An 11,090-nucleotide genomic window follows, 5' to 3' on the forward strand; every position below is an offset into this window, starting at 1 on the left:
ACTTCAAAAATAAAAAATGTCAATTTTAAAGTTTTCTGTTAAAAAATATACAATCCATATGGCCTCAACTTCGGGTCCCGTGCACGAAGTTTTTTTCTCCATGGAGTTGTTCGACCTCTAACCTTGCCCGCGCGTTCATTCATCACGTTCGAAGATTTCAATTAAGTCCAAAAGACGGCATCCCTGGAGAGGCACCGGATCGTGGGTGCCTTTGTGCGCAGGCGAGCGAACCGTTTTACTCCACGGCGGGACGGAGCGAACCCCCCCCCCCCCCCCCCCCCAACGGGGACCCCCGCGGAATAGGCCGCTAAAAAAGGCTCTCGGTCTGGGCGACAATGAGAGCCGGTCGGTCGGTGAACGGCTGTTAATTTTATTGTTGTCGTCTCGGTCGGACGAGGCGAGCTCCGTTTGAAGCGCGGTTATGCAACTCGCTCGGCGTGCAGGCACGCGGCAATGGGTTCGCCGAGGCAAAGCTCCAACGAGGACCTTTTTCGTCTCCTCCGTAGGCCGCCCGTCAATGACAGACAGTGCAGTGAATGATCGATTGTCGATACATCTCCATTTGAAACTGAGGTACAGAATCGATTATTCGGGTGATCGTTGCGACACCTTGTTTCTCGATCCTTTTCCATACGTTTAAATGGCAGATCAATCGATAAATCGCACGCCACACGTCTGCGCTGCTGGAGGGAAAACTTCACATGGGCCGAGTTTGACGGATGCGCATTGAGTTTTGAGGAAAAGGGGCTTGACATTTTCTTCTTCCTTAAGGCTTAATGTTAAGTAATTTAAGGGTAGTTTAACGACTATTCTTACTTTAAAAACATTTGTCCTGTCGTGTTCGAACCTACGTCATATTTTGATGGTATGCACTATCATCGTGGATGACGTCGTGCAAGGTATTTTTCGAGAGGCGCTATCTCTGTCAATAGTGTACGCACAAATTGGACGTTTGGACAGATCTCATTATTTTTTCCGAATCTGTAAGTTTAAACCGTCAAAACGCGATTCCGTGACTGGCGCACCTGCCCCATTACGATGTCATGAACTCGAAATAAGAGCGCGAATAGATTCCACAGCCATGTCGGTGATACGAGTCGAATTGTGCAGGTCCTTCAACCGTAAAGCGCCTGTCGTGCTCGGGCAGAACCTCGTAACTCCCATTTGAAACCCTGTGCGAATCTGCGGTTTCTCCTAAGCGCGGCTCATACTAACGCCGCTGTCCGACGAGGGGGAAGGAGGGGAGGGGTTGGTTGGCGGCCAAGAATTCCCGACGCAGAGCGAAAAGCGTTTCGGAGGAGGCGAACCACCTTTCTGGCTTTCGGGGGCTCCAAGAGGTTCCTGCATCGCCGTGCCCAATGAGCAACCGGACGTTGTCGGAATTCTCAGAAAGTACACAATTTTCGGGAAAACTTGTCCAGATCGAACAAAGTAGGTCTTTTGAAGCAGAGCATTTCACACTGAAAAAAACAAAAAAAAAACAAAAAAAACCCCTTTGGATCTTGAGTCCAGACTCTTGAAAACATTGACAAGAGAAAGGACTCTTGATTCAATCAGATTGAAGCTTAAATCAAAAGGAAATCCGCTCAAAATAGGAGGCTTGGTTCTTAATTTAAGCTTAAATCTGATTGAATCAAGAGTATTTTTTCTTGTCGATGTTTTTAAGAGCCTGGACTCTAGATCCAATGGGTTTTTTTTTTTCAGTGTAGTTGTGTTTCATGGAAGGGGATCTACCGGGGTGACACGTTTTCTTGGGCTTCAGAAGTCCCTCACTTGTTCGTGAATTTCAAGAGTTTTGGCATGTAAAATTGTCTTACTTTTCCCAAATTTTTCAACTTAATTCTTCTGGTGACCAAAAATTGTAAGTTTGAAGTCTTTAGAAACAGTTTTCCAATTGGAAAAAAATCGGAATTCCGCCAGCAAAATTTCTTGTCTTTTCCGCGATTTTTGAAAGATTGGGCAAACTTCCCTCATTTTTCCAAGGTTTCTTCAACTTCAAGAACTTGTCACCCTATCTGGAGATTTCAAGAAAAAATGTTACCCTGTCAAGAAATTTCATGGAAAAATATGTTCCCAAAAATTTGATTTTATCTGAAAAAAGGCAAAGCTTGGTGCTCTTAAGTTGTTTTTCACCGGCAAGGTATTTCAACTGGATTGCATTTTGCAAAAAGGAACCACAAGCATTCCAATGTCGCTAAGATAGTGCAACTTTGTGTAACTTGCAAATATGAACTAATCATCGAAACAAATTCTATCTTCACTCCCAAAAACTATAAATTCAATACAAAAATTACCTTTGTAAATTTAATTTTTTGTAAGGTTTCAGTAATTTTATTGAAAGGTATGTAAGTCGCAAAATCCTAGCAACATTGGAATGCTTTTGGTTCCTTTAAATATTTTACGAGGAAACTGCACTGACAAAACGCCAAATCACTCATCTTGGAGCTCATAGTGCTCTCAAAATATCAAAAACCTGGAAGCGCGAATAGTTATCCATTCATCTCGCGATTGTTGAAAGAGTAAGGAGCAAAAGCGATTTCGGGATTTCATGAAGTCGCGCGGACAAAATTTCCCCAAAAAACGCGATTTTCCACGATTTTCAAGGATGTTTCACCGTTGGACCCCCAGTCTACATCCAGAGTCTAGTGCGATGTCTGGCTACGCCACTACATTCACTATTTGCTATGGAGACTTGGATTATTGCGGAAACAGCAATAACAACATCAACATTTCTCGACGGAAGTCTTTCAAGACAACTTTCAGACATTGACAAAAGCTCCCACCTCCTAAATCCAAGGCCTGAAATTAGGTGTGAAATAATTTAGATACGTTGCTGAAAAGATCGGTTCCGATTCTGCCTAGCGAGTAGTGACAAACCCACGTGGTTTCGAACGCGGATAACTGGCAACCCGACTCGAATTCATGTCTGTTTCCTCATCTATTCGTCGCCCACATGACATAAAGACTCAACTACATTTCGCGATGAACCCCGTCGTCCATGTAATTCAATGCTTTCCAGGGCTCATTTCCAAGTGCAGTTACGCTCTTTTAACAGCCGAGCGACGATCTATTCATGCACCTCTGTCGGCGACGACGACACGTCACGTCGTTCCCTCTTTAAATCCTGGTTTTGTTTGTAAGCTGCGACGATTTAGAAGAGTTTTATGGTTTCCGGTCTCGCTCTCCTTCTATAAACTGCTTCTTCTGATACTTCTACGATCTCTATGTTCTTCGGACACAGTGTTTTGAGGAAATCATGCGGTATGACTACTGTTAACACAACTCGAATCGATTTTTAAACATCATCTTTCCTCTAAATTTAATAAAGCGCAAAAAAAAAATGAAACAAAAAACTGATTTTTCAAGTTATTTAAGGTGTTTTCTTTTGTTTTTCTTTCAAATTTTACTAGTTTTCCTCCAACCAATTTTTCAAAATGTCCTGTCTTTTGAGATGATGCAGGGTGAATAATAATAATCTCAAGATCTCTCGATACAATGGAGAGACAAACTGATACTGTGCTTCCAAACGCCGTACAGTTACTTTTTTTCGGTTGGATTAACCAATTTTTTGGTTAAATTGGCTGAGACTGGAGGTTACGATGAGAAACCTGGAGATGAGAAGAGTGTCCTGCTGAACTAATGTACTTGAACTTTCCCTAGTCCGATCTCGGACCGAACCTGGTGACTCGCGCCTAATTTTTGACGAGGTTGTAAATTTTCAACCCGAGGTTTTGGTCGATGTGACTCAAAGAAAAACTAATCAAAAAATATTAACCGGACGTTTAGATTTCACTTCCTATTTTAACACAAAAGTTCGGATTAATATCTAACCGTGTAGGCGGATAATAGCCTTAAGCTCCTAATTTTACTTTTGGCCACTGGGTAAAATTATGATTGTTAGTGCGGGGTCTATTGAGTACATCGTCGTCACCTTCCGGTCAAAGTATCACAAGTGCCATGCGGCGTTTAAAAATCGTCGGTTGAATTCGTTTGAAAATTTCACTGAATTTTATCGGCAGCACGAGGAAAATTCAGGGAAATTTTCGGACAGCTCCGTTGAACAATCTCTCTGTGAAAAAATGAAAAGGCGGAGGGAATTTGTAAACGTAGCCTGGCGTTTCTGATACTTCAGGGTGTCTACTAAAACATGCTAGCCAAAAATCATTGCTTTTACAGTACTTTTTCAGTACATTCCCAAGAAATTCAGTACTGTTTCAGTACCTCCGATTGACAAAATTCGAACAATTTCAAAAATTTGAATTTCTCGCTCAAATTACGTCAAAAAAGACAAAAAATTTCGGACCTTCTCGCGGAATTTCCGCATTTTTTCAGTACTTCCGGACGGCCCTTGAAAAACCAGTACTAATTCCGGACTTTCCAAATATTTCGGACTTTCTGGAAATTCCGGACATGTATACACCCTGCTGGAGGGTAACGATTTCCCCTGGCACAGACCGCACAGAATGGAAACAAAACGATAGAAGCGACAGAAAAGCGCTTACCTGAACACGATTGGCGACGGAGCCGACGGTGGTTTTCCGCTTGTCCAGACAGAGCTCGGTGGGGCACTTCTCGAAGATGAGGACGCGCTCGGCGACGGACCCGCGGGTGAGGAAGGGGCGCACCGGGTTGATGAGGTTGGCCGCCGAGCCGCTCCGGATGTTCGCCTTCTGCTGGGAGCTCAGCTCCGGGTGGGGCACCTCCCGGCTGGACCACCCGCCGTTGGGCCTCAGCCGCCGGGCCGACAGCGCCGAGAGCCCCGTCACCTCCTTCGCCCCGTTACCGTTCGTCGTCCCGTTCCCGTTGGCCGTGCCCCCGTTGGCCACACCACGATTCCGGAGCATGTTCTTGTTCTCCTCGTTGACTAGCTTGCAGGAGTACGGTTTCGGACTAGAATCGTCGACGGTGTCCATGACCCCCGTCTTGAGGGCGTTGATGAGCCGCTCTTCCTCGCGGACCACCTCCGCCTCGGGCATCGGCGTCGGCGACGGCTTCTTGGTCGTGGAGCCCGGCGCCGGCTTCTTGAGCGGCCACGTGGACATGGCCGGGGCCGCCGTCGTCGGGATGAGGTGCTCCGGGAAGGACGTCACCGGGTCCACGATGTACTTGGAGATGGTAGTGTCCTTGGCCGTCGTCCCGTTACCATTGCCGTTGCCGTTGATGTTGCGCACAGGTGAGGGTGACTTCCTGTAGGAGAAGTCAGGTGGCTGCGCACAGTTCCGCTCGAACTTCTGAAGAGCGAACTGGATGGACGATGACAGCGGGGATCGGATCGGGGACCTCATGGGGAGGGCGATCTTTGTTTCGCGGCTGCGATGCGGGCCTTGTCCTCGACGACGAACTTGTTGACGAACTGCTCCAGGTTATTGGTGTTGAGCCGGGTGGGCTCCGAGGCCAGGAGCTCCATGACCGGGGATTGGTTCCGCTTCGCCGGTTGGGGTTTGGGGCTCTGCTTAGGGGTGAGGACGGAGGAGAACTTGTTCTCCGTGTGGCAGGAGAGGATCTCGGTGGGCGCCAGGCCGGAGGACTTCCAGTTCTGGTAGATGGCCTCGGCGTGGTCCGAGATCTGCTTGGCGATGGCCGCGATGTCCTCCTCCGGCGGCTCCGAGCCGGAGAACTTGTCGTTGTGGTGGTTCACAGTCGCCGCCATTGTCCACCGCGACGACCGCTACTCCATACAACCCGGCAGTGCCGGGACCGAGCCCCGACACGTGCGTGACGCGCGACTCCGGAACCGATTCACATCACGCGAACCGAGTTGCGAAACATTAGGAACTACACGAACTTAACTATAGGAACGTTTTCGAATTTCGAGGTGACGGTGATCCGGAGTAAAAAATACGCTCGAAGCTCACTTCGGGGTGAGAACTAAGTGCACTTCCGAGGTAAATGGGGATCAGGTGAAAGTTTCGTAGTTATAGTATCGAGAACTACGTCGCGCGGCTTGCCGATGAACTTTCCGATGTTGAAAACTCAGCGATGATGTTCGTTCTGGTCAAGTCCAGGATCACAAACTGACTCGTCTTTCAAGTGACTCTGCGGGATGGGAGATTTCAAGATTGCGGAGGCTAACACCCCTATGATGAACGTCGAATCACCCTAAGTGTGAGGGAGATTGCTCGTTTCAAGCTGGTTTAGCTTCGTTTACTTCTCCCATGCCTCTCAAGCTTGGGTTCCGATTTTCAACACCACCTGAAACACACAGAAAAAATTGACGTCAATGTAAGAGTTTTAGAACTAAGAGCCAAAATCTTCAGCGAGATAACCGAGTATCTAAAGGTAGTATCATCTGAAATTCTTCCTTTTCCGAGCCGTTTTCCTTGAATTTCCATTTTTCATTTATTAGAGGCTTCAATCTTCATATGCTTACCCCCTAAAACATTCTAAATTCGAGTCACTCGTTTCTTTTTTGTCAATTTTATTAAATACTCAAAGCGCCCTATTTTTATGCAACGACGTGACACATTTTCTTATCACGAGCGGGAAAAATTGAAGGCACTCGGGTTTTTTCGATGGTTAGGTCTGGATGCAACTATTCGTGTTCTCGGGATGTCCGTGTTGCATACTCCATTAAATGCAGGCGCGCTGGGTTTCTAAGGCACAATGCATGACAGCGATTGTTTGTTCTCAAGGATTTTCTACGTTGCATTTGCGATCGTGTTTACCATTAAATCCTCGAGATTCGGTTGAGTGTAGTAGCACCATGGCAGTGTTGCAAAATGGTGCGAATTGCGGAAATATTATTCATAGTAATTTGCGGGATGGACATCCGCGCTGCCTTTGTTAAAATGTTTTTGGTGGAAAGGTTACACCATTCGGTAGCCCCACCGTAATGTAACAGTGGGACATGATTCATTCGAACTCCTGGGATTTCATGATAAACACGATTATTGTAATGCAACGTGAAAAACCCTTGAGAACTAACAACCGCAGCCATCGGTTGTGCTTTAAAAAAGCCAGCGCCCCTACAATTTTTGATGTATGCAACACGGATGTCCCGAGAACACGAATAGTTGCATCCTCTTGAAAAAGCCTAATTGCCTTTGATTTCATCCGCGTGTGATAATAAAATGTGTCACTCATTACATTTATACGTCGTCGTTGTATGGAGTTAAGGGTAGTTTTAGTATTTAAGCAAACTTAAAAAAAAAAAAAAAAACAGAGATAAGTAAAATAACGAAAAGTATATTAATATTTACGTGTGGAGACTCTTATGCGGAAATTACTCGCCTGACTTTATCAGCAACTACATTCCTAGCCTTTTTCTACAAATATGTAATGATTGTTTCCTATCAATAATTTACTACCGCCCGCATGTGGAAGCTTTGCCAAATAGTGTGTTTGGCGAGACTGTTGGGGTTATCGGCAAAATGGAGCGGAATTAAGACCTATCGTAATCATCGCTGATTGTATGGGGCTACGTTTTCTTGGATTTTCATAATCATTGACTTTACGGATATTTAAACAGAAAAATGTCTGACTTTCCCTGACATTTCAGAGTTTTCTCTGGCAAGGATTCTGATAAAAATTCTAATCACAAACAATTCTGAGCGTAAAGTATCTGGGAAGCGAAAAAGGGAATGTTCTGGTCGGAGGAAAAAAAGTCCGCAGCAAAATTCCTTTAATTTTCCCGACTTATCAGGGTTGAACAAAATTTTTTGAGCACCTAACTGGACTACATTTTGCAATTTGGAACTTTAAATTCTATCCCGGTTTAAAAACAACGTATATACCATTAGTTTCCCTATGCACATAAGTGTTTTTCCAGAGGAGCCAGACTTTGTAGTTCCAAATTGCAAAATGCAGTCCAACCATGAGAGGTAATACTGAATTGTCTATGCGAGGTTAAGTGGATTGGACTAAAAGATCAGCGATATTGCACAGTCTCGGCAATACGAGATGGAAACGCGCCTTTTCTCGAATCATCCTATAGTTAAGCTTCAGGAAGATCCATTGAGCTTTAAGCATCTATAATTTTTGAACTAAGGCTTTTGATCAAAGACTATCGTTCTACAAGCAACGCGCCAAAGAAAAAGGGACGGCTGAATGCTTGGAATCGCAATCGTTCACGGAATGAATTTTCTTAAAGGTCACTTTTTTCAGGAAACCAGCAGCGCGGCGCGATGTCCCGCCTGAAAACTGTCAGCCATTGACCGTATATCACCGCGTTAAGCGCCAAGTTTGGGGAAACGGCGCAAGCGTATTTGTTTTTTGGTTCTCTTCCTTTCCCTAAAAATAAATCTGTCGTTCGAGCACCTACCCTCGAACCCCCCGGCCCCCCTTCGCCAGACCCCGTGTATAATGCTTGTCTGGGGCTTGTGTCATACACGAGCGTGAATTTATCACCTTGCCGCTCCCGTGATCTTGATTTCAAGTCATTGAGACGGGGCAAAACTATAACAAATGTGAAAGTAAAAAAAAAGTGACCGTTTATGCAGGAGGAAGAATAAGGTTCGAATTTATGATAGAGAGCGCTCTATAGTATTTCAAGTGAACAGTTGGGATAGCGTTTTCATTCATTTTTGCACTGAAAAAAGCTGTAACTTAGCGACACCATGCATCAGTATTCTGCCGTGCTGAGGAAGAACGCCGTACACCGGATAAAAAAACACATTGGAGCTAGAGTCCAGACTCTTAAAAACATCGACAAGAAAAAATACTCTTGACTCAATCAGATTTTAGCTTAAATCAAGAACCCAGCCTCTTAATTTGATCAGATTTCCTTTTGATTTAAGCTTAAATCTGATTGAATCAAGAGTTTTTTTTCTTGTCAATGTTTTCAAGAGTCTAGATTCTAGACCCAATGTGTTTTTTTTCCAGTGTAGGAACATTCGGGAGTTGGCAAATTTCCCTCGATAAAACATGTATTTTTGACGCAATTTGAGCATATTTTTCCTCTAAATTTTCAGATATCTTAGATTAAATTGCGTACAACATTGTCTGAAAATTTCGGAGAATAATATTCAAAATGTTCCCGGTAAATTCGGTTTTTATCGGAGGAAACTTGGCAACGTCTGAAGGTTCATACAGCGTTCTTCCTTGGCACGGCAGTATTGAACCCAAGGATTACAGCAAATCGATACCGTCCCGAAGGAAGAACCTCTGTTGTAGGATCCGAAATAGTCCAAAACGCGCTTTCAGGTTTGAGAAGTTGAATTTTCAGTTGGGCGAACCGATACCGCTTCAGTTGACGGAGCTGAACTTCGGTTCGGTAAACCGAAGGCTCAGGTTATACAAACGAAAAACTTAAATTTCTCCATTTTTTCATATCGACTGAAGTTTTTCAGTTTGGTGAAACTGAGACTTCGGTTCGTTGAACTGAACTCTGAGTTCACCGAACTGAGGTAAGATTCTCTGTCAACTGAAGCAGTCAGATTTTTCAACTGAAGACTCACAGCCCTCTCAACTGAAAAGCGCCAAGTGAAACATTCGGATCGTATAAAGGAGGTTGCTATCTTCGTGTTAAATAAGTTTTTCTCGAAACTACGGTTGTTAAACAACACACTTCAAACCGTCAACACTTGGGACTGAATCCACCTTTTCGAGTACTTTATGAGGGAGATTGTTAGTTGAATACTATACACTCTCAAAGATAGAAACAATGCCTTACTTTTCAGTTTTTTGGAACTAGGGTCTTTTTCCTGCTTAACACCCGCGGGACCGCTGAAAATAACACGCAGGCGTACTTACTAGACATATATTACATTTCTCACAGAGGACTAATTCTTGAAATCGATTGACAAAGCTATCGACAAAAAAGACAAAGGTGAAATTAAGCGATCCGACTGGACCAAGGGGTGAGTAATAGACACATAACGGCAACTCCTAGAGACCCTACAGTTAGTCCATCACTTTCCCCTTGGTCTTAAAGAACCACACGTTTCAAGAAAAAGGGATCGCTCTGTTTTCCCTTCGTCTCCTTCGTGTATCAATGGACCACTAGACAACATACGAATGTAAGGATTCTGATAAATGTTCCTTTGCCAAAATGTCACGTAAAACACGATTCTTGCATCAAAAATTACTGAAATCAACTCCTAACTAAGATTTTCAACGCTTAATATTACGTTGGTTACGGGCGAAATTTGAATTGCCCGGTCACAAAAACCCAAATACTCTATGTGAGTTAAATCGCGCACTAACAAGACGGTTATGGCAGGCTTGTCGATCAAACATTATTCATTTCCCACTCTTTATTGTTCAAAAAGTAAACAATTTGCTATAGCTGAGCCAAAGCGTCAAGATTGAGATTGCCATATTTTCGTATCGTATCAGAGGCTGCCGCGTTAGTTCGCGATCTGACGTACGTAGACCATTGTGTTTTCATGAGCGGGAGGTTTGAATTCACGCGTCAAGGATCATTAAATATCTTGGTTAGGAGTCAATTCCAGTGAATTTCGTTGCATGAATCGTGTTCTACGTTAAATTTTGGTTAAGAAACATGTATCAGAAAGCTTAACTTCGTACCTTGGCTAGTGGTCCATTTCAACAATCAGCCCACAGCTCCTTTGAATAATTCTGATTTACAATTATTCTGCTGTGCTATGGAAGAACGCCGTATAAACATTCAAGAGTTGCCAAATTTCCCTCAATGAAACATGTATTTTAGACGATATTCATACCTATTTTTCCTTGAAATTTTCAGATATTTTAGATTAAAATGCGTGCAAAGTTGTCTGAAAATTCTGGAAAACAATATTCCAAATTTTCCCGTGAATTCGGTTTTTATCGGAAAAACTTGGCAACGTCGAAAGGCTCATACAGCGTTTTTTCTTAGCACGGCAGTATTGGGCTCGGGAAAGTTCCGTTTGTGGTCGGCGAGATGAGAAAAGCGACCAGCGTGAGTTACTCGAGAGCGGAGGTCCGCGCGGCAGTGGCATGTCGTGTTTTCCGATGAATCGATGGATCTGTCATCTAGATCCACGGGAAAGGATCGATTATCAGGGTGTGCATTTGGAATCGATGCCTTGCCATAGCTTAAATGGGAAAATATCGATACAGAAGAAATCGAGTTCCGGTCTGCTACCTCCCGCCCGCAGCGGTGCGACTGGCCGGACGATAATTGAACAGATGAGCTCTTTCCTTCCCGC

The 11,090-nt window shown here is 44.2% G+C and overlaps 1 protein-coding gene across 2 annotated transcripts in view; it reads right to left on the reverse strand.

Moving 5' to 3' along the window:
* LOC109044277 (serine/threonine-protein phosphatase 2A regulatory subunit B'' subunit delta) overlaps nucleotides 1–5,417 on the reverse strand; it is a 91,815-nt gene extending 86,398 nt beyond the window's left edge. For both annotated transcript variants that reach the window (XM_072297745.1, XM_072297747.1), the window contains exon 1: nucleotides 4,503–5,417. In XM_072297745.1, coding sequence (XP_072153846.1) covers nucleotides 4,503–5,285 — 783 coding nt within the window. In that variant the 5' untranslated portion in view covers nucleotides 5,286–5,417. The remainder of the gene's footprint in view (nucleotides 1–4,502) is intronic.
* Between the last annotated feature and the right edge of the window lie 5,673 nt (nucleotides 5,418–11,090).

The sequence above is a fragment of the Bemisia tabaci genome, chromosome 3 (genome assembly GCF_918797505.1).
Source record: "Bemisia tabaci chromosome 3, PGI_BMITA_v3".
In the NCBI taxonomy this organism is placed as follows: Eukaryota; Metazoa; Arthropoda; class Insecta; order Hemiptera; family Aleyrodidae; genus Bemisia; species Bemisia tabaci.